Genomic DNA, 22,832 nt, shown 5'->3' on the forward strand with positions numbered 1-22,832 from the left:
GCTCACTTCATGATACCGTACATACCTTTGGCAGGCTATGTCCCAACTGCAAATTGGGGGAATATCCATCCATCGAGGCGCTTATCTCACATCTCAATTCTCCGTCTACTTGTTGGCCATTCGAAGTACGACCACAAACGTTACCTGTCCCTTCTGTATTCAATCAAGGTGGTCGGATACCCGTCACTGGTACATGTCACCCGCAATCTGGATACATCTATGGTGTCGGTAGAAATATGCTGGATAAGTTAGAAGATGATCAATATGCATATCGACGGAAGATAAATCCTTACTACCCTTTCCCTGATGAAGGCGAGTGGGAATTAGGGAGGTTTTTGGTGGAAAACCTTACTCAAACCCAAATAATGAAGTTCTTGAAGTTAAGATGGGTAAATGACGAATATCGATCTAAGCTGTCCTCCTAACTCTGATCTTACCTTCACAGTTCGACACTATGGATCGCACAAAACCATCTTTCACCACAAAAGATAACCTCCTGGACTGGATGGACTCACTGCCTTCTTTTACCCCGTGGAAAGTCTCCAAATTAGAATTTAAAGGCTATAAGACTGTCTGTCCTGTGGAGCTCGTTTGGCGCGATGCGCTGGAGGTTGTCAAGCAACTATTTAGTGACCCAACTTTCGCGAACAACATGACCTTTCACCCTCACGTCGCTAACGTCAACAATCAGCGTGAATACGGAGACTACATGAGTGCCGATATGGCATGGAAGATTCAGGTTTGTTCGCCCTGTTATTAATATACTCTTCACAGAGTGACAGACTGATTTCTAGGACCATCTCCCATTGGGTGCGACTCAAGTCCCGATAATCTTGGGATCCGATAAAACTCCCGTAACACAACTTGCCGGAGGAATTGAGATGCACCCGGTTTTTGTTACCATTGGTAACATTGATTCTGAGGTTCGTTCCAAAGCAACTTTACAAGCTTGGCGCTGCATAGCCTACATTCCCGTCGTCAAGTTCCGCGTTCATCCAGACTACCAGTCTATTCTCCAAGCCAGACTATGGCATAAATGTATGGACCTTGTTTGTGCTAACCTCAAGGCCGCAGCGAAGGATGGTTGCTTTATGCCCGATCCTTCCCGCAACATTCGTCATGTGTTTACACCGCTCGTCGGTCATGTGTGTGACCTACCGGAGGCTACTATGATTGCAGCAGTCAGCAAAAACGCATCCCCGCTAACTATGGCAATACAAGCGGATTTTGGCGATGGAATTCTCCACCCCCCTCGTACCGGGAAGCACACATTGCAACTTATTGTGGAGATATCCCAAAAGGTCGATCCCTGGGATCTCGACAAGTTCCAGAAAGCAGCCAAAGCCGTTAATCTGTCTGGTGTTCATATGCCATACTGGTGCGATTGGATGTTTGCATGTCCATCCGTTTTTCTTGCCGGCGAAGTGCTGCACACCTGCCATAAGTTTTTTGCCGATCATCCACTGAAATGGATCAAGGAAGCTATGGGAGATTACGAGCTCGACACTCGCTTCATGGTCCAGCACAAGCGAGTCGGAACACGCCACTTTACAAAAGGTATCACACACGTCAATCAAATGACAGGCCGCGAGCATAGAGACATCCAACACACTATCGTTGTGTCGATCGCAGGGGCTGTTCCACCCAGATTCATTCGTGCAATCTGTGCCCTCGTGGACTTTTTTTACCTTGCACAGAATCCAGTTCACTCGCCTCAATCACTTGAGCTAATGGTTCAGGCGCTTTCAGATTTCCACTCTTTCAAGGACGCTATCATCCAGGCCGAGGCAAGGAGGGGGAAGAATGGTAGCAAAGAAGATTTTTTCATCCCCAAACTCGAGCTTCTGCAGAGCTTCGATGGTACGATTAAGAAATTGGGCACTTTGATGCAGTTCTCCGCTGATGTGACAGAGTGGTTGCTCATCACACACTGTAAGGACATTTTCCCGTGGACATCCCGGCAAATCAAAGATTTTACGGAGCAGTGCGTGCGGATTCTTAACCGCCAAGAGTCTATGGAAATGTTCGGCCTATACACGCTGTTGACTTCTCACGGGGCGTCACTGGCTAATGCAATACACGATGAAGATGAGGATGTTACAACTACCAATCCTGCACTCTCCTGGGTTTCCTGAGTTCTCCCTGACAAAGTCAAGTCAATCCATGGTCCCCGACCAGTCCGTAATCACTTTCTCAAAGGTATTCTCTCTGGAGATGCACTCACCGCTTTTCAACTCAATGTCACGCCTGATTACAAATTGCTGTCACCATCTGACATACGCACAAAATATGCACTCTTCGACTTCAATCTTGCGCTCACCGACTTTATCTGTTGTTCCTCCCTTTCCGGCGGTGAACATTCCCGTTGGGACCCCAGATACGGGCGCTTCCAGGCATGGCACAAGTTTCAATTGCAGCTTCACTCAGCCTTCCAGCCCCGAGTGATCATGCCAAGTCGAGTGGTGCAAGCATACCCACCAAGCGATGATTTTCCCTTGGGAAATTGCGATACTGTTCTCATTGACGCCATGGGCATTGATGGCAAAATGAGTGTGTCTGTTTCATGCGCTTATATTGTAGCCCTACTGATGTCATACAGCGAGTTACATCGGACAGGTTCGACTCATTTTTCAACCAATAGTTCGACGAGGTTCCAACTTGGAACTGCCATCCTATCTCTCCGACCCACTCCTCTACGTCCAATTTTTTCCGCTTCACTTCCAGCCCTGATGATCATCCTGAACTCGCTATGTGGAGTGTGGAGCGCATGTACACACAGGATGAAAATGGTAACTGCCATAGGGAGGGGGCTGTCGTACGAGTGACAGACATGACACATGTAGTTGAATTGATCCCAGTTTATGGCGAGGCAGTGGCCAAAGGCGTGTCCTCTGCGACTTGCTTGGAAAGCTATGAGCGTTTCTTTCTGAATAACTTCGCAGACAAGGAGAGTTACCATACATTCAGTACTGAGTTTGTATAGACAGTAATCAGTATGTAGCAATTCTATCTATTGCTATCGCATCTATCATACCGCATCTCTGAGCATATCACATCTTATCGACAAAAGACAACTGCACTTGAGTTTTATCAACCGGATATGGTGTGTAATATTGGTATTCAAGATCTCCACCAATCGGATGAGTTTGCTAGTGAAGTCGTAAGCATTTGTAAGTGTCCGTAACGCGCGTAATTTAAGCGTTCATTTCAGTGGTTTTGCAGATGTACTACCCTGTTATCATTCTGACCTTTCTCGGTTCCTTCGAATGACTTCAAATCTGGACACCCTCACGTCATTCACAATGAAAAGACCCCAGACTCTGTTCAACATCTTCGCTTCAAGTTATTGTTTGGCTCAGACTTGACACACCTTGACGAGACAACTTAAGAATTGTCAAAGCACGCCTCAGAGCTGAGCAGCATATAATCCTCAACTCTCCACTGCCCGCACACCGGCTCCCGCCCTCCCCAACCACCCGCTACCGTCTTTCTTCATTAGCGTATCTCCTTCCGAGTCGTTACTCTTGTCGATGACGTGGCACTTACACTTCATTAGGATGTTTGTATTATTTGTATCCTATCATGTAGCACATCAATGAATACGATTATATGATGGATAGTCTTATACAAGGGCGTGTGTCCAGCTACCGTTAAATAAAGCGTGCCTCGAGTTCTGGAGCAGGACAAGAATGGCGGGAAGTTACGGAATAATGGAATTTGGTACGATGAAGTGCATATGCGATAAAATGGGGGAGTTTTTCTTGTGAGTTAGAAGAGGGGTACTTCGGACAAGCAAAAAATGGGTAATGAAGAGCACACAGCCGCAAAGCCTGCTCATGGCCATAAAATGAGTCAGAGTGTCTTGTTGTAGGTTGAGTAGACTGAGGTTTAGGTGGCGCCTAGGCTATCAGCATCCGCACAGTGTGCCATCGACAGTACTGAACCGTGAGACGGGAATATCGGCGAAGTGCAGTGGAACGAGCGAGTCGTCAAATTCGCTAGTCACGAGTGCAGTGATATGATTGTGTATAGTATGCCGCGGCCGCAGACACGGCTCCGGTACTCCTCTAATATCTGGTCGAAGGGCATTAACAAGCGTGCAGGATGGCGTTGGCGTGAATGGTATGGTTATTCGAGGCGCTGGTTGCTGCAGTGCATCACGATGTGTGGTGTATGCACGGTAGGTATGAGTGGAATCACAATGTTGTTGTTGTCGAATAACAGGTAATAGTATTCCCTGTCCATGTCAGTATTTGGGCTCTGTTAATACAGACGCTACCATAGCTGCGCATGTGCCGGCGCCGCTGGTGCGACAACAACTCCACTGCGTATCTGCTGATGTGCGAGTCGCCAGTGGTTCTACTAGCATCCTCGTTGACGAACTGGCGAATCTGTCTGTGACAGAGCAGGAGATACTGCACTTACTCGCAGAGGGCAGAGGTATGACCCAGTATGGCGGGTATTGGGGTGCTGGAGTCCTTGCGGAAGCTGTCGACGGGTGTTTATAGCGAGTGCGTTGCGGGCCCACATCCCAGTCTGCTCGGAGAGTTGAATGTTGTGTGTGTGTATTACTAAACAAGTTACGTTGAAGTGTTAATAAAGGAGAGCTAATACACTAAGAATCCAAGACGTTAACATGTCGAAGAGGCAGTGACGAGGAGAAGATCGAACCGACGAAACTGGAGTTAAAAATGGGGGGAGTAAGCATGCGGGGAATGAGGATATGTTGAGATTGTTAGATACAGCTGCTTGGTGACGGCCACAACATTAAGCTGAAACAAAGATGTTGAACAGAGTCTGGGGTCTTTTCATTGTGAATGACATGAGGGTGTCCGATTTTTTGCTCAGGGTTTGAAGTCGTTGGAAGGAACTGAGAAAGGTCCGAATGATAACAGGGTGCCAGACACCGAGAACGTTCCGGCCGGCGTGAAGACATTTAAATCCTAAGGAAAGTCATCCACTAGTGGAATGTTCCTCATGGGCTGTACTAGTACTACCCAGGCTAGAAGGGGTACAGGTCTGGCAATTTTTATCATCCCAGTTATACCCTGTGACGCCGCATTTTGGAAGATCATGTTTGTCAGCATGAGTCGAGCTTATCCTCTTTTTCATGTTCTCTTTGTCCACTCCGGCCATCATTATCACCTAGTATGGTCCCTACGTACCTGTTGTATTAGATCTGCCATCAGCCTGGCCCAACTGTCACGTCTAATTAGGGTGGTTACGTGGGAACCACAGGTGGTTTTCCTGATGATCGCTGTTGTGTAACTGTTCGCCGTTGTGAAAGAGTAATAGCGACTAGGCTGGTTAGAAACTAGTGCTACTTATCCAAATAGGCGCGAGTGTAATATTCGACCCAAGAGGACTGCTATTGAAGCAACTCCCTTCAAATATGCAAGGGCAGCGATGTTGCGAAGGGCTAATAACCTATAGTGACCTAAGACCTAAAACCAATGAGTAGCGCTGTAGTGATCAGCGACTAGCGACAAGTGAGTTCCGACAAAGAAACGTGCGTATAAGTAAGTAGCGCTATGCAAGTTGTCCTATGCGATAGTGCTATGCGACGTCCGATTAGCGACAGCGAGAAGAAATCAAAAGAAGGGAAAGCAAGGGATAAGGTATGATAGTGCAAGTGGAATTGCCTGATAGCGACTAGATTATAGCTCGACTACCGACAGCGATCCCGATGTTGCGAAGATCAAACTTATGAAGGAACTTTAGCGACGCGCACTCGAAGCAAGTCAAGCGACACGCGATCAGAGAGATTTGGCAAGAGCGGAATCAATTGCACCAAAACTAGGATATAGCGACTAAAGTGACTCCGACACCAGCAAAGGTCCGGGGAAGGGAAGTACTGTACTGTATGTGCAATGGGTCATTTTATCATACTGCGTAAAAGTTCAGGAATGCGTAGGTGAGAATAGTAGCGACACTGATGGAGGCATGATGTAGCGACAGGTAATAAGACATGCAGCGCAGCGGAACATGAGGATGCATGTAATAAGACCTGCAACTGATGAGTAGCGACATTTAATGAAAAATAACGCACCAGCGGAGGTAGGTGGACATAGGCAGGACATGGGAGGACAGAATACCTAGGCGTCGGGCCGGGCAGCGCGCTATGGGAGAAAAGTGGTTCCAAAGCGGATAGCTTGGGAGCTGAATAGCGCTGGTGACTAGCGCTTTACTCCTTTCCTCAAGGTAAGGCAAATTGTGCCTATGACACTCATACATGCCTAGCGCTGGTATGATTGTCACACCATGTTTGGCAAGAGGGTTAGAAATAAACAAACTCAAACTCGAAGTCAGTCAACACTATGTAGAACCTATCTATAAGTGCCCAAGTACTGTCGGCGGCCCACTTTTAATACTCATGAACAGACACACTGGCAATCAGATAATCCATATTATAAGAATAAGTAATGTTGAACATGCAGTTTAGTTGTTGTTTTCCTGGTTGAATTTCATATCAGAGTCTGATGTACAGTGCTTTAGGGTGCGCATGGGCACCTGCTTTAAACGGCCGGGCCCATGCACGGACAATTGGGAAGTCATTCCTTGCATTGCAAGGTCATACCAGTATAAACCCACCACTCTTGGGTAAGTGACTGATGTTGAAATATGGGTGATATTTTGAATCTACATCGGAGTGTGCCAGAGAGGTAGCCCCTGTCTTTGACTGCAAAAAGCACCTGATTCTCGCTCCTCTGGCTTATCAAGCATTTGCCACGAAACGGAGACACAAACTGCACAATTGGCTGGGCGAATCCCATTCAACATGCTCAGTGGGAGGATTAACTAGATTGAATGGTGGCATTCGCTCAGTCAGACATAATGTCTCGTGTAAAAATTGACATTTCCATTAAGAAGTTCCTGGGTACTCATACATGGTGAAGTGAGAAATCACGAAAGAGGTGCCAACCTTTCACTCATTCCTATCTGGTATTTCATCTGGTAACTGCGACCCCAACCATCTCAACACGCCAGCCAGCATAATTAGAACGACATATATGGCATTTCCTGCAAGAAGATTGCATTCCTTCAATACAGCAAAGAGCGAAGTCGCCAATGCGGGGCCGACTGCACGAGCCGTTGATGCAGAGGTCTGGCCAAGACCATTAATAGTGCCAAGTACAGTATTTGTAGGGGCAGAGGCCATGACAAACATCAAGACAGTCCCTGTAATGAAGTGGGTTACAACTTATAATGACAAAATGATTTTATTGCAACACATACCAAAGGCCATATCCCATGCAACCATCAGAACTAGCTGGCAAAGCAAGGTGAACATGACTGCATGATCAACTCCTCCCCTTGCGTTTACAAGCCATGTCATTATCAGAAACATGACCATGATTGGTGCGAAGCATGACACTGATATACAGAATAGACACTTTGGACCAAATTGATCAACAATTTTGGCGAAGAATAATGCCTGAAAGACACCATCCATGATTCCAGAAAATGCCAGCCACAAGCCAATAGACGAAGGAGAAAATCCAAGGCCGCCAAGATATGTAGGTGTTGAAAGAAACAGCGGAAAAAGAGCTTTGGAAGAAAACGTCAAGAAAAGCGAGCATGGCATAGTTTGCAATTGGAACAACAATGGCAGGTGTAAGCAGAGATCGCAAGGGGGTATATGCCATGGATTGTCGATGCAGTGATACACCACTTGAAACGCCGAGTGTGGCTGATGTCAACCTTGGTCGACGCTTTGTTGATAGTGTCTGCCCAATCGTGAGTAATGTTTGTGATGACGCAGGTACATCGGACCTACTTCTTCTAAAAATATTAACATCATGAGAAGTGCTAGGACGAACAAACAGGCTGCCACTGCACAAGGCAGAAAGTATGGGTATTTTCCCCAAAATGGATTGGCGAATAATGCGGGCCAATGATCTTGTGGCCGCATGAGTGCTCCGCCTATTAAAGGACTAAAATGCCGATTTCATCATTTGCCGTCTCTGTAATCAACAACACCACTTACCCGACAAAGCCTCCAAGGCTCCCAACAATCGGGAACAAGGCAAATGCCTGAGCCATATTTGTGGAGTCCGTTAATTCCCCCATCATAGTCTTCATAACTCCTACATTGCCATTTAGAAAACCGCACATGCAACGGCTAGGTAAACCAAGCATGTCAGCAATGTGTATCTCCTTGAGCTGAAGACACACCTAATGACAAGACTCCAGAAGGTCGTTGAGAGGCCGAAACACAGTATCAAAATGCAAGCACCTGAGAGACCAATTACCAACACGGGCTTGCGCCCAATGCGGTCAGACAGTCTACTCCACCTGAGCACTGTCAGTGCCTGCGCGACGAAAACAGAGATTCCTGTTGAGCACATCCAAAGTAGACTATGAGAAACCCATTCTCACAAGTTGCCATGTCACTGTAGAGACTCGCGTTTCTGCAGGCACATATGGGCTCATTTTACGAATTCTGACAACTGGCCTTTATGGCACAACTCGCACCATCATCCACTATGACTTCCACCATGGAGCGCACCACTTCCCGCGAAACGCGCCATAGGTGCAACACTTTCCCGCACAACGCGCAGTATTCCTGCATGCACGCCTTGTGCGCTTTCTCACGCTTAAGTGCACTGCGTCGCGCATCATCCAGGAGCATCCATCCATCGTCCAACCAGTCCCTTGGTATGTCCCTTTTCGTTATCTGACCATATTTAGCATATTACACTTCCTATTTCGTTATGGACCCTTACTTTACATCACTTTACCTCACTTACATACTTAGAGCGCTCCCTATTCGGCTCCGAGCCCTGGGAGAGCACTTAGGAAGAACTTACATACTCGCATGTTCATTTTAGACCCCACATAACACACCTTACCTTCCTACCACTCAGTATCTATCACCAGTTAGTTCCATGCAATGCATGTGTCCATCATCGTTTTGAGGCCCTAGCATCAGTCTATAGCTAGTGGCACTATCAGTATCCGTCTAGATCTGCGCTTTTCCCTCTTATCAGTCTCAGTATCCGTCTTCTACACTTGTGCACTGCTTGCACTACCTTCCCACACTTCGCGCACTTTCGCACTTCGCTTTCCCGCGCGCGCCTGCAGCACATTTCTCGCGCTTTCACCGCCATTCACCAGGGTTGTTCAGCATCATTCCATGGATCCTTGCTTTCCTTGCTTCCCCTTTAGGGTCGAATGTTCTTGCATTCTGCGAGTATAGCAGCTAGGCAGAGCTGAGACTCACTTATACTGGCTGAGCACTTTTCTTATATGTGCCTGCCAAATGGTGATACCCACATCGCCACCTACAATGATTCCAGCATAATATCCTACAGCCGCATCGTCACCCCCCATGATTCCAAGTTTGCTGATAAGCTGAAAGAGCGAACCAGTATAAAAATGTGCATCAAGGAAAAATATCGACATTGTGAAGTCATGCCTGATTGATGTAGGGGAATATAGATGTCGAAGCGATGGGTTCTGCAAGCTGCAGCATCATAAGTATGCCTATCTGGCATTTTGGAAGTGGTGTTTTAGGCTTCTTCGAGGCCTTTGTAGGAAACAGAGGCGTGGCCTCGCTTGCTACCACACGAGGGGAATCGGAGGTATCCATCCTGGTGAGTGAGGATTGAAAATACAGCAAGAGCCCGATATGAGACAAACAATGTGTAGTATTTATAACCTGTAAGGATTCCGTATCCTTTACGCACTGATGAATTCAATAAGATGATCAAAGTCGTCCGTGTGCCTCACCGATGCGAAGAGCCTTACTCTTCGCATCCAAGACGCCGTGACGCGGATACACTCCTCCTTGTTTCATTTCCTTTTATGACTCTTACTTTGTACTTTACAATGCCTCGTTAGGCTATAATGTCATTCTGATGCATCAGAACAGGTTAAGTAGCCTATATTTGTTATGCCATCAATGTAACAGCAACATTTGGATTAAATGACAATCACTGACGATCATTTTCATTTAGATTAATGCCGAGCGATATCCAGTCTGGGCCTTCCAGCTTCATCTATTGCAATGTACTGAGGTCAGACAAACAGTGGTTGGGCTGGGGCCGAGCGTTAGCTCGGCTCGGACACTGGTGAGATTGCCGCTGGGTGGGCGGGAAACTCAACATGCGGGCTGAATGACTGACCGGTATATAGATTACGAGACATGTAGTAGTGACTAGCTGGAAATGGGGACTCTGTACGGGTATTCGAATATGAACTACGAAGATAAACGATTAGGCGATCAATATGATTTGATTCTATTACTTTATGGGAGAGGTGGGGGGCGAAAATGAGATACTATCATGGTAAGGTAGAGGTCTTGTGGATTCGACCAACATCACATGACAAAGCATTACATTGAGTGACAAATTACAAAACAGAGGTTAACTGTTCAACCAGGAAACGAGAACAAAATCTGTAATATCAGAGGGTAGACAATGCATTTATGCAGACATTGATATTTTCTGAATGAGCAGAAGTGGAGATATGAGCTAGTTAACTATGTTTCTGTAAATTCACCCTCTTAGCGCATCAGGAAATGTGTACATTACTTGATTGCACTTACAATTTTGAAATTTTGCACAAAGTCGAGTAAGCTGGCTCAGCTGAGCTCAAGACCGGTTATTTTCGCTTGATGCGGACTTTATGTCTTTGAGTATACACATGGCTAGGTTGCTATTAAGGGAGCTAAGATGGGATGTGATCAAGTCAAGTAAAGCGGGCAAGTTGAGACTCAAGATGCTATTTCGAACGAGTTATGATCTACAAATTTGTTTACATAGAAACCTTTGAACAAATCCAGAGAGTTGTGAAATGTAATATCATCTTCAATAAAATCATCACCAAAAATCGGTAGCAAGTGTGACGAGCAAATGATCGTGTTGAGATGTATAACGGAAAGCTCTCATGAGCCGTCCTCATGAAAGGATGGCCGTACCATCCACATGCCAATGTCCAGATCTGGTTTGTCCCCGATAAGCTTGAACCAATGTATCAGCGCACAGGGAAAGATCTCCCCGCTGTGATAGAATGAGAAAAAACATAGGACATGTCCAACCTCCATTCCATTGATTGAGTCTTCACTGGCAGTGTTGATGAAAACAGTATCGAGGTGAGGAGGACCTCTCTGCCATGATGGTGCAGCATGAATGTGCTCACGGCGCATCCCACCAACACTGCTCAGGTCACTGGGAGCAAAAAATGTAGCAGCTGCTGAGTTGAAGACTTTGATAGGGCCTTCGAATTGCGGGCAGGCACTAAGAGGAACATCATCCAAGGTGAGAGAGTCGTCAGCAACAAGCTGATCATAAAGGAAGAGTTGGAGGAGTTGGGGAAGATCAGGGATGTCCATTTCAACTGCCAGAGCACGTATATTGCGAGCATGAGAGCGCTCTCCAATATTGGGTTTGGTGAGTGAATTAAATTGAATGCGAGAACATGAAGGAAAACTTATGGGGAGTACGTGCCAATTTGACATCGCTTTGTGCTCTCGGCCCCTCCAACACACCATCTCCAATTTCGTCCTGCTCTACCATAGGATTTCTCCCCCCCAATTGTTGTTGTTTTGAACAGCGCTTTCGTCATCATTTTCAGCGTTGTTGTTATTGTTGTTGGAGTTGGCGTTTTGAGCAGTGTCGTCGCCATTTTGAGCAATGCTGTTGACATCCTGTGTGTTCGAGCTAGCACTGAGTAGATTCTCTGAAATAAACTGTTAATATGTATTGCACGCAAGTATTAAATTGAAATAATGTACCAACAGCAGAGGAATTGAGCATCTTACGTGCAGTGAAGTCCACTCATGATGCAGCAATTTTGTCGAGGCGCTGGTTGGTGAGTAGCATTTGGCCAAGTGCGTTGAATTTGCTTGACCATCGCCAAGGTTCCTTGATGGCCTTGATGTGTTTTGATTCCGTTATCGATGAGCATAACCCGTTCAGTGCTCCGAACATGTGAATGAGTAAAATGTAATGATTGAGTGAGTGTTGGCGTGGTAGCGAAAACCCGTTAAATTGAACTCCTGTGTCTTGAAAAATTTGCTGGTACTGGTGAAAGTGCCAGAGTGCATCTGAAAGCTTCTCAAGAGTATCTTCAGTAATGATATATTGCCGCACAATGGAGCAAAACTCAAGAAAGGCGCGAAAATATCGAACAACGTCTCAAGGGATGTGTCCCTCGATTGCTGGAAGGTAAACTTTCATGAGAGCCTTTGAATCATCTCCGGTCCACTGTGAAAACCTGCGCCCTTCAGGAAATCGGCGAAGTCCCACAAAAGAGGGTGCTGCAGCTATCCTTAATGAACGACAAGACATTAGCAGTCAAATTGAAGTTGTAGGTGTGAAAGGTACTTACCAGCGGTCAATGTCGTTGAGAATCCCTTTTGCACGCATCTTTCCATGTTCCTTCAGTAGATACAGCTCGACCCATGCAACCAGGTGGTCTTTGAAGGTGCCTTTGATGATCTGATGCAAAATGTCCGGCGACAGGAGTTCATGAATATTGGCACAAGGGAAGTCATTTGTGAATGGCTGAAAAGTGTGAACAATGAGAGAGAAATGAAAGCCAAAGAGAATTACCACTAAGTCACTTATAATTCCCCATTCCTCCCAAAGCATTCCATAGTCGAACTCTTCGCAAAGTGCATCAGTAGTCTCTCGTCTGCGCAGCCCACAATCAAGTCCATCCAAGTTGTTGGCAAATGCAAAACACCTGAGGCATTATTGTAAGCCTAGTTCAGAGTCAAAAACGGTCATAAAAACACTTACTTTGCACACCAATTATAAATGACACAAGCGAGGGCAGATTGTTCAGGGTAATCAGCAATATACGGTCCTAGGCCATATATCACACGTCAAAGTGCCCATCTCTGAAGTGCATGACCTCGGGAATGGACATTGCAGGCTTGAAGGATGACAATATCTTCGACAGCGAGCTATGTAGAAGTTGCTTCTTGAATTTGCGGAAGTGTGGGTCCTCAGCATATTTTTTGGTAGCTATAAGTTCTATATAATGAGTGTCAAATGGCACATTGTAGGGAAAATACGTACTCTTCAGGATAGCCAAGAAACCAACAACAGCAACAGCGTTTTGGTGTGCATGATGCACATTATTATGAACATTGCTGTTTGAAGCATAGAGTGGGTAGTAATCGTTTTGTCCGGTTGCTACTGACATGGTCATTTTGTCGCTTCTGAGGATCACAGGGATGAAGGTCGCACCATGAGTGAGGGGATCTTTTGCAATCTCATCCTAAACAGTAACACGTGAGCTGAATGTAAGTGTTCATTGTAGCAAACATACTGCTTGGTCCCATGCCCAATTACCTGACATCATGTTGCGCCATTGGCACTTCACATCATCACCCTCTCCATTAAATTCCCAGTATGGTACATAGTCCATCTCGTCTTTGAAATCCGGGTTGGCGAGCATGTTCTGTATGATGGTGTGTGGGTCGTGGAACCACGTAGTATAGGTCTTCTCCATCCATGGTGCGCTCTCTGCATTTCTCGTATCATGGTTGTTAGCATTGTATTTCATCGAGAAACTTTTCCACGGGACATCTCTGACTGGCGTGTTGTCGATAGTGGAATACAAATCATGGCGGTCTGCAAACGGAGGGGCGTCATCATGTTTGGCAAGTGTGCCACCCCACAAGTGCATGAGCTTGTCAATATCGCCTCCAGACATTTGGACCTTCGTATATAGAAACTCGGCTGTTTCAAACTCGAGTTGGTTACGGTAAGGTGTCCAGTCGTTTGGGGCTCGAGAGGTATAGGGAGGTGGAGGTGCATCTGGGTGAATGAAATTACCCACTTTGTCACATATATGACCTGTGGAAAATTAGTGTCAATGCTACATGTCCTGAGTCAGGAACAGACCGTCTAGTTGAATATGATAGTCACGATAGGTGCCTCCCAATGTAGGCTGATAGTCCATCTCAACATCACCATCATATGGGGGAGCTTCCTCTTGCATTTCATTCGAGGGAAGCTCGTCTTGCATTTCACTTGGGGGAGCTCCCTCTCCCATATCATTCTGGGTAGGTTCCTTTCACATCTCAAACAAGAAGCCATGGATTACAAGCCTGTGCTGCATGAGCCCAGATCTATTCTTGAAAGTGCGGGAGCAACCAGGATGTGGACACGGAATAAGGTTAATGTTGAATGTTTTGTGCTTGGAATGGTGGGAGGTCTGAGCACTCGCAGAGTGCATGGCCGGCACATCCGGAACTCGAGGAATTGTGTGAGCTAGTAGTGACCTTGAGCAGGAAGACCTCGAGGCACTTTTTCCTGAGTGGATGAAGTTGGCGGAAAAGTACATAATAGCCCGCCACCCACAAAGTATTAAAAAACACTCTACAACAAATTTCATTCATCTTGTCTTGTCCTTGAAACTTGCTCTACAGCCTTTGCTGCTTGTCTCGTGCTCTTCTCTGCTAATATGGTTTCAACATGTCCATCAAACATTACAAAAGACCTGCACAGGTGGTCTTAGATACCAAGCAAAAATGACACACTCCAGCTCAGGTTAAAGCAGATAATGCCCGCATCGAGCAAGCGAACCAAGAGAAGGAAGAGAAGACCCAGAAGGGCATTGAACAAGTTGCTGCTGCACAGGAAAAGCTCTCTCTTCAGCAGACTACAACCTTGGCTCCAAAGAAACCATGTCCTCGTGCCATTCCACATGGTGGAAAGGCAACTCCAGAAAACACTCCCTCTGAAGCTGGACCTGCGGCTGCTGTTCAATCAAGTCAAACATCAGCTGGCGGTGATGGTGGAGCCAGTTCGCAAGCTCAGGGAGATGCAGGGGGAAAGCTTCAAGTTGACGAAGACGACAAAGATCCTGGGGCCATGCAAGGAAAGAGGAAACAGGTGCAGAAAACGGTTGCATCGTGATGCTGATGGCAAGTTTGATGCGAAGTCAAGTCCACGTGCATCAGATGACATAATCGGCAAGGCAGAACTCTGGTGTGAGTACTTTGCTCATCAACCACCATGTTGTTACTGACCGAACCCACACTTTTCTATTGGAACCTACTCAATGATTTTACCAGTGATTTGAAGCAGGCGTACAAAGGCGGTGTCAAAACATGGGCTCAGCGGGTTCACACGGTAAATATCGAGAAGAATGCTCACTGAGCGAAGATGCCACAAAGCCTGGCAACATCATCTCTGGATCAGTCCACCAATACAGCACTCTCGCAACTCACTAGGGTAACAATGGCTGCAAGCACTGCCACTCCTCCACCAGGAACTCCAACCAACTCGGTCTTTGGCAATGATACAGAGAGTGTGGGATGCTTTCCAGATGAGGATGGTTATCCCGAGAGTATGGCTGCATACACACTTGTAGGAATGAGAAAGCCTAGTGGTTTGCGCAATGTTGTGGTGCCAGTTGAGTATTTTATGTTTAGCCTCTGATTGAATTTCTAAGAACTTTGTAGGACATCATTGAGGTTAGGAGCAGTTCACTCACGCCTCTGCCACCCCCACCTTCGCAATATAATCGTGACACCCTTGTCAAAATGGAACACGTTGACATCACCGTGGGCCTCAGCAACAATTCCGACCAAGACCTTATGTACTTGGATGATGAGGAGGATGAAGGTGAAGTTGACAATGGTAATGAGGTTTTGGTCGTCGAAGAACAGGCCAACCCCACTCAAGCAAGCAAGTGGACAACTCTAACGGTATGTAAATAAAATGATACATCACAAGGTACTCAATGACCCCTTAGACGAACGTGGAAGTCGTCAATAACGATTCTGATGAGGCTCCACCCACCAAGTGCATCAAAACAGAAACCGGATCGAAGCCTGGAAAGGGCACTGGAGAAGTCACAAAGGCAAAATACAAGAATGGTGACCTCCCAGCTGGCTGCCTCAACAACAACGTATGGCATGGCGTTTTCATTCCCACTGTTGCTCATGCTACTGGCGGAGACAACATTGATCCATGGCTCATCGAAGATGATGCCCTCATTCCAATCCTAAAGGAAGCTTGGGCGGTCATTTATAATGGAAAGTCGTCATTGATGAACCACGCCATTGTCCCAGGAAGCGCAGTCTATCAAGTTGTAAGTCTTGCGAACTATCTCCCTGATTAGTAATTGATATTCTTTCATGCAGACAAAGCAGCGCTTAAGTGAATGGCGCAGTGGATTTGGCTCTGCAGCTGTCATGATGTTCACAACATTCATGGCAGCTGACCCCCTCTACAACAATGAGGACAGCTGTGCTGATTTTGCTGATTTTTGGCTTGAAGACAACAGGTGGCTTTCGCAAACGTTGAATCAGATGACAAAAAGGTTTGTCGCATCTAATCATGTTTGTGTCTGTCGTGTTCTGACCAATTTTCCATCCTGGAGCTGTGGACAGGAATGTGGCAGTCCATGTTCATCCTGCAAACATTTGCAGCGCACCTCAACTATACACAAGGCCGTGTTTCCATCCCATCACTTATGAGCAAGGAGCAATCTTGTCAAACAGCCCTTGCGCTCTCCGGAGTGGTGGTGATTATTTTCACAGCTAATTTTAATCATCATGCTTATTTTTACCTAGGTCAGGTGTGCTCTTCATCTTCTGTCAACCAAACAGATGAGCTTCGAGGTCAAGTCCACCATCACCAAGGGCAAGAAGAAGGCCATGCAGAAGGGCAAGGGTTCAGCTGCCAACGGGGAGCAATGGACTGCTGTGATCAGTGAAAACGAAACTTTTTTGGAGCCACTGTGGGGATACGACAGCTCAATGTTTTTGCAGGCAATCAATCGCATTCCCAACAGAAATATGACAGCTATCATTGAACAGGTGCAACAATACATGAAAGCCACCACCACCCGCAGTGGACGGTCGAAGATGGATGCCGAGGAAGCTCAAGATGAGGACATTGATGAAGAGTATGCTGACATCTTCACCTTTCATTGAAGGTGATTTTTCTACTGATTCTATGTGCGCCGCTGACAACTCAATACAAAGATAACGCAGTCTTTTATATTTCTCTCCCAGCGCTTCATCTCAGGTACTTCCTTCTAATCCTTCAGAATCACCTCCGCTCAGCTCATGTTTCCAATCCCTCGCAATCACTGCCGCTCAGCTCATTTTTTGTTCATAGCCTTTGTCCTCCTCCCTTCAAACGAGTCCAACCAGCGCCAGCATTCACTCGTACCTCATCAATGTCATGGTCATTTTTGCGATGTTGTTTGTGTTCTCCAAGTTGTTCCAACCATCTGCAAGTTGCTGCTGTCACTCTCGCTACAGTTCACTACAGTTCCTTGCTTGCTTTCTGTCCTATTCCTGCCCGTTCTTGCTGTCATACTGCTGCAATTCTAATGCTTTTATCACTTATATCACCCTTGCACCGCCCTTTAGCTTCTTTGAACGAACTTCTTAATATCCTTTTTACCGCTGCTTTGAGTTGTCACAATTCACAAGTTTGTTTTGGAATTGATAGCAGGTGGAAATTTTAAGCTCATCAAGACACAACCAAGCCAAAAATCAAGAATTTGGATCTAATTATTGTAAGTGAGTCTGTCTTAGCGCATTTAGACTTATTTTTCTTGAATGGCTGTCAGCCTCATTCAAGTTTTCATTAAGAAAATGTTGAGTAACATGCACTTTTCCTGATGTGGAGGCTTAAAGTCTGTCAAGACTCCAAATGCAAGAGGTGCTGTGATGCCGAGAGTGTCACCCAGTGCAGAGCTCATGATTGAACATTGAAACATTGACCAGCCGTGCGCACAAGAGTGTCGTTGTGCAGGCCTTAAAGCATGGTGGGCATCCAAGCGACAAAAAATAAGTTCAGACACCTCAGAAAATGATAAAAATGTGAGCAGCTCAACTTCCAACTTGAATGCTACAAAATGGCTGTATCGGGTGAAGGAGCGATTCTCATCAGAAGATGCTCTTGAGTGCAATGTTATTGCATCACTTGACGCTGTTTCAGTTGATACGATGGTGAGTGACTTCAATCCCACTTGAAAAGTTGAAATTCAGGGGTTGATAAATATTTTGATATTTGACAACCAATCTTCAGCTTTGCCATGCGGTCCACAAGATTTATCGATGCTTATCATAATGGCCTCAACGGCACACAGGCTGCGTGGGCTTTTTTTTTTTTGTGGTCATCGTGTTCTCCCACAATCAATTATGGACAAGTTTGATAATCTCCCATCAACAAATTAGTATTCCACTTTTCTGAAACTCATTTGTTATTATGCAACCTCTTAATCTACCTTAACTTCACCGTGCCAAAGTCATTACACTTCTACTGTACTTACTGTGGCTTGGCATACATTTGGCATGGCTTATGCATGCAGCATCACACCATGTCACACGCACGTGATGTTGGTTGAATCCACAAGTCCTCTACCTTACATGCAATCGGCAGCCCCCAGAAGTTGGCACTTTCACAAAACTCATGTTTCCAGCTACCTAAACACAAAATTCTTTACATAGACATCATTCTCTCTCTAACACAATTCAATACGAGGTCAAACGAATACATTTGAAGCAGAATTGAATGAGATAGCTGAAAGTGCCGAAGTCATGCAGAAATGTCACCTGCTGATATATGCTGTGATGGAGCTTCAATACTGTATACACCAGTGCTGACTGGTGCTGTGCTGCTGGTAATGGGGCCTGGTCCACATTCACAAGTCTATCAGTGGTAGATGAGGAAAACTATGAGCTTCATCAGACCCTACATATGAGTCACACATTCAAGCTGCAATTCAGGGAATTGCAAATGGGCTATATTGATCTGTTGCAGCTGCAGCAAAGGAGCAAAATGTAAGTCATGATTCATCATGTGATTATTTACTCAACTGGTCTAGGTATCATGTCAGACACTGAGTGATCGGCGCTTGGGAGTGCATAAGTCTCGTCAGCATGCCCATGAGAGTCAGCAGTTGTTATCTGCTGCACAGGAAGAAACTCTTGTTGACTAATTTAGCCACTGCATCATTGACAGGACAAGCTAGTAGTGGCACCTTGCAAGACAATGATGCTACCTCATCCAACACTTCTGGTACTCATTTTTTCACCCCACCTGTCAGTGCACATTCTTTTAATCCATCTTATCCTCCACACTTTACTAACCAGCCATATTTTTATCAATTCTATGCTAATCCAGCTCTCTGCGCACCACCTTACTCTACAATGCAACATAATAATTCATCCGGCGGTCCCATTGCATCATCATCAAACTTAGACAGACAACCTCAGCATCCTTACAACACACACAGTCTCCCTACACATCCCCCTCAATTCTACAGCTATGGCACTAATCATGGTCACCCTCGTACTTAGACTCTACTAGTATATACTGTACTTGCTTGCTCACACCGAATACTAACTCACTTCCTTGCGCTCCTGCTTGACTGCCGAGCTGACTTTGAAACTGGCTCAGTGACATGTCGTGACTTACTGTGACATTTATGTGACTGCCAACTTCTGGGGGCTGCCGATTGCGTGTACCATGATAGTAGCGAGCAAGAATACTGTGAAAATGAGTGAGCAGGTTGTACGGAGTAGTGAAGAAAAGGTCGAAAAGGAAGTAGGCATGCTTGCTGCTCTGCTGGACATGTGGTACTGGTTCCTTCTGAGCACTTAGGAACTGGCACCTTGGGTGCAGTTTGGCAATGAAATGTTGACAAACATTTTGCAAATGTCAGGTGAGGTTCTTGGCTTGAAGTGTCCCAAATTCATCAGAGTTCAAACCTTACTCCTCCTACTATCATGGACTATATCCATGTGGCATAGCATACTTTGTTCTTTGATTCATGCTCTATGCATGGTCCCTACTGTCATGTATCCTATTTCTTGGTAAGTACATACTAATAGTTATAACATTATGTCTCATTGGATGTTCTATGTAGTTATTTTTGCAAAATGCTAGATGTCTTCTCATCCCCCCCCTTCTACATGAAATATGTCAAGCTGCCAGATGCCTCTGTTCCCAACAAAATCCATTCCAACCTGAAGTTTTGGCCATTCTTTAAAGACACTGTCGGTGCCATCGACAGGAGTCACATTCATGTATCACCTTGTGCATTTGAGTGAGGTCCCTATTATAATTGAGGCTGCAGAGGGCCATGACCTTTGCATTCCTGCAGGGAAATACTTCCTTGTGGATGCAGGTTTCCCTCTGTGGCCTGAATTACTTGTCCCTTACCATAATGTGTGCTACCACCTTGCAGCATGGGGTCATGCAGGTGTAAGGTGAGTGTATCAGCATTTTTATTTGTATTATACACTGATTTTTTTGCAGGCCAACTACAAAAGAAAAGCTATTAAACTACCGTCATTCATCCACTCAAAACGTCATTGAGCGGGTATTTGGTGTCCTCAAACAATGTTTCCACATTCTCCTTCTATCCCTGCCATATGCTATGAGCATACAGGCACAAATTCCAGCTGCATTGTGCAGCATTCACAACTTCATTTCTTTCATGATCCGGCAGAAGGTACCCTACCTGATGAGGGCTATTCCTTTGGTAATGCACATGTTGCAAACTGGGAGCAGGGGGTAGTAGAAGATCTAGTTGTGCATGATGATCTTCATTTGATGCACAATCGCATTGCTGAAGTGATGTGGGCAGACTATCAATGTATCTTGCAAGAAAGACATAATCTCAATGGCAACAATTCATCAGACCAAGGGATCTTGGAGGATGACGAGGCTGGACTGGATTAATTTGTACTAGTAGCATGTAGCTGTACCTTGTTGTAAGTGAGTATACAAACAACGACTGATGAGTAACAGCAGCTTCTGCTGGGCAAGACGTCCTAATGAATGGTTCTTATCAGCAGCAGCAACCACAGCCATATACTCTTGATCTGTTCACACTGGTTTTACCATCACTTACTTTACCTCTTAAATGACCCTAGTTTAGGGTTCGGAATGCCAGCCCCTGGATTCCGAACCCTAGACTAGGTTCAGACTTGGAGAATCCATTAATATTGTGCATGATAAAAAACATCTGACAAGCGGGTACATAAAATGGATACTACATGTTAGCACAATGAGTAGCAATACAAATGGTATGATAAATCTACTACATAGACCCAAGGAGCCCTGGGATAAAAGTACAGTGCATCTCAAGGTCATGCTCCAGTGCAACATAAACAGTGAGATTGTTCTCCCCTCCTGCATAGGAAATATCTGCAGGAGGCTAGCTCTCTGATCAACCAGCAGATCCCCATCCACACTGTGCATAATTTACAGGCCACGGGAGATAATGCTTGGTATAGCAGCAACTGGTGCTGGGTCAGGAAGAGGGGCCATATTTCTTTCAATAACATCGGTAAGGCGATTGATGCTACCTTGCATATTCTTGACGGTAGGGGCTGGAGTAATCTTCACAGCGATTTTGGCAGCACTGCTCATCCCTGTCTGTGTGCTGCCATGTGCTAACACTCGGGCCTTCTTGGGGGCCGGTAACTGGGAGGATTGCACCAGTGTTGATGAAAGTGAGAGAGATGACAACTGGGAAGTATTGGGATAGCTAGATGTGGGGGTGCCACCAGATGATGTTTCCAAGGAGTTGAGCAAAGTGTTGGTGCGCAAGCGTTTGCTGGACTGGGAGCCAGCGGTAGTAGTGGAGGTTCGATGGAGCAGGGGTACTAGGTGGCATCATCAGGTCAGTTCTCATGTCTGGCACATCACTAGGGCAAGTAACTCCAGTAGAGGCACTCTCCCCACTAGGGTCTACATCTATGTCAAGAAGGTCAAGGCTGCCATCCATACCATCTACATCGACAGAGGCAGGGGCTGCAGTAGCAGGGTGGAAAGTGTGCCTTCCATGAGCACCACTATTCTTCCCTAAGATGGCCAGCATGCTGTCATAGTAAGTCCAGCCTTTGTTGCGAAAGGGGCACATTGTAGACCGTGACTACTTCAGTGTCAGTTAAATGTCACAACACATTTTGTTGCAATGATGTACCTTTGGATGAATATATGTATCCCAAATGGTGGTAGCAGCAGGTCCATTAATTCCAGCTCCCTGCACATTGTCCCAGTGGAAACCAGATGTATTGTGGTAGATCTTAATTTGATGGAAGGTTTTTTTGAGCTGAAATGATCTCATTCATTCATGGTCAATCAAGATAAGATCATCTATGCACTGATGTCCACTTTGGCTTAACCATCTTGCCCATCTTCAGTGGGCCTATAGTTTCAATTGCCCCATCAGAATTGATAGCTGCTGCTGCGCTATTGTAGGTAGATGGTTGGAAGTTTCCACCATCACCACCCTCCGCCTGCTTCTCAATCAGGTGATGAAGTAGGACATCCACCTCTGCTTCTTGCCAGTGTGCCTTTGAGGTGTCAGTCTGTTCCACAATTTGCACTATTTCAGGTTGAGCCATGAGAACTGATGTAAAGTTAGCACAAATGGCAGTAAGGGGAATAACACTGGCACAGATTCTTTGCTGATGATGACAGTCAATATTGAGATAGTCCATGGTAGTAGGAGGAGTAAGGTTTGAACTCCGATGAATTTGGGACACTTCAAGCTGAGAACCTCACCTGACATTTGTGAAATTTGGTCAAACATTTCATTGCTGAACTGTGCCTTTGTTAAGACCATATCTCAAGGGTTAACAGATCCGAAGGGCTTGGCCTCAGCTCATATGCTGTGCCCCTTACCTGAGTATGTGCCCTTAATTTCAGAATGAAGTCCGGATGGAATCCGACGAAGTCCGAAGGACTTCCAGAGACTAGCTACTCTGGTGGAGTGCTGAAGGACTTCCTATGGTATGTTTCTTAGATGGAAACACATAGACGAGGGACTGCAATGGACAGAGTCCAAAACAGGATAGGATAGGAGGAGTGGTCTGAAGGACAGGACATCCA

The 22,832-nt window shown here is 45.8% G+C and overlaps 8 protein-coding genes across 8 annotated transcripts; 5 read left to right on the forward strand and 3 right to left on the reverse strand.

Annotated features, from left to right (window-relative positions):
- Positions 1 to 236: 236 nt before the first annotated feature.
- On the forward strand, positions 237 to 2,983 carry DFJ58DRAFT_729794 (uncharacterized protein; the record flags this gene model as incomplete). The annotated part of the gene is made up of 7 exons (XM_041385794.1): positions 237 to 389; positions 446 to 739; positions 795 to 2,126; positions 2,157 to 2,550; positions 2,600 to 2,616; positions 2,642 to 2,789; positions 2,844 to 2,983. The coding sequence occupies 7 exons, from the start codon at positions 237 to 239 to the stop codon at positions 2,981 to 2,983; spliced, it is 2,478 nt and encodes an 825-aa protein (XP_041242220.1).
- An 816-nt stretch (positions 2,984 to 3,799) lies between these two features.
- On the forward strand, positions 3,800 to 4,508 carry DFJ58DRAFT_842858 (uncharacterized protein; the record flags this gene model as incomplete). Its single annotated transcript, XM_041392883.1, has 3 exons — positions 3,800 to 3,867; positions 4,033 to 4,184; positions 4,273 to 4,508. 3 exons carry the CDS (start codon positions 3,800 to 3,802, stop codon positions 4,506 to 4,508), a joined length of 456 nt encoding a protein of 151 aa, XP_041242221.1.
- A 2,417-nt stretch (positions 4,509 to 6,925) lies between these two features.
- DFJ58DRAFT_717041 (major facilitator superfamily domain-containing protein) lies at positions 6,926 to 9,592 on the reverse strand (the record flags this gene model as incomplete). The annotated part of the gene is made up of 7 exons (XM_041384304.1): positions 6,926 to 7,200; positions 7,237 to 7,671; positions 7,774 to 7,934; positions 7,988 to 8,122; positions 8,176 to 8,312; positions 9,289 to 9,354; positions 9,419 to 9,592. 7 exons carry the CDS (start codon positions 9,590 to 9,592, stop codon positions 6,926 to 6,928), a joined length of 1,383 nt encoding a protein of 460 aa, XP_041242222.1.
- A 1,125-nt stretch (positions 9,593 to 10,717) lies between these two features.
- Positions 10,718 to 14,010, reverse strand: DFJ58DRAFT_717042 (uncharacterized protein; the record flags this gene model as incomplete). Its single annotated transcript, XM_041384305.1, has 12 exons — positions 10,718 to 10,885; positions 10,922 to 11,376; positions 11,447 to 11,480; positions 11,555 to 11,639; positions 11,854 to 12,107; positions 12,177 to 12,273; positions 12,334 to 12,509; positions 12,558 to 12,690; positions 12,747 to 12,813; positions 13,029 to 13,230; positions 13,282 to 13,811; positions 13,860 to 14,010. 12 exons carry the CDS (start codon positions 14,008 to 14,010, stop codon positions 10,718 to 10,720), a joined length of 2,352 nt encoding a protein of 783 aa, XP_041242223.1.
- Positions 14,011 to 14,432: 422 nt separating this feature from the next.
- DFJ58DRAFT_729798 (uncharacterized protein) lies at positions 14,433 to 14,876 on the forward strand (the record flags this gene model as incomplete). The annotated part of the gene is made up of 2 exons (XM_041385795.1): positions 14,433 to 14,465; positions 14,508 to 14,876. The coding sequence occupies 2 exons, from the start codon at positions 14,433 to 14,435 to the stop codon at positions 14,874 to 14,876; spliced, it is 402 nt and encodes a 133-aa protein (XP_041242224.1).
- Positions 14,877 to 15,200: 324 nt separating this feature from the next.
- DFJ58DRAFT_729799 (uncharacterized protein) lies at positions 15,201 to 16,903 on the forward strand (the record flags this gene model as incomplete). The annotated part of the gene is made up of 6 exons (XM_041385796.1): positions 15,201 to 15,368; positions 15,425 to 15,670; positions 15,718 to 16,056; positions 16,109 to 16,306; positions 16,369 to 16,491; positions 16,541 to 16,903. The coding sequence occupies 6 exons, from the start codon at positions 15,201 to 15,203 to the stop codon at positions 16,901 to 16,903; spliced, it is 1,437 nt and encodes a 478-aa protein (XP_041242225.1).
- An 887-nt stretch (positions 16,904 to 17,790) lies between these two features.
- Positions 17,791 to 18,095, forward strand: DFJ58DRAFT_795999 (uncharacterized protein; the record flags this gene model as incomplete). The annotated part of the gene is made up of 4 exons (XM_041390558.1): positions 17,791 to 17,844; positions 17,877 to 17,932; positions 17,972 to 17,973; positions 18,012 to 18,095. Coding segments are annotated over exons 1-4 (158 nt in total), but the record flags the coding sequence as incomplete, so codon positions are not given.
- Positions 18,096 to 21,930: 3,835 nt separating this feature from the next.
- On the reverse strand, positions 21,931 to 22,288 carry DFJ58DRAFT_620815 (uncharacterized protein; the record flags this gene model as incomplete). Its single annotated transcript, XM_041381035.1, has 2 exons — positions 21,931 to 22,050; positions 22,103 to 22,288. Coding segments are annotated over 2 exons (306 nt in total), but the record flags the coding sequence as incomplete, so codon positions are not given.
- Positions 22,289 to 22,832: the final 544 nt, after the last annotated feature.

Source organism: Suillus subalutaceus (assembly GCF_016647625.1).
Source record: "Suillus subalutaceus strain FC151 chromosome Unknown DFJ58scaffold_78, whole genome shotgun sequence".
In the NCBI taxonomy this organism is placed as follows: Eukaryota; Fungi; Basidiomycota; class Agaricomycetes; order Boletales; family Suillaceae; genus Suillus; species Suillus subalutaceus.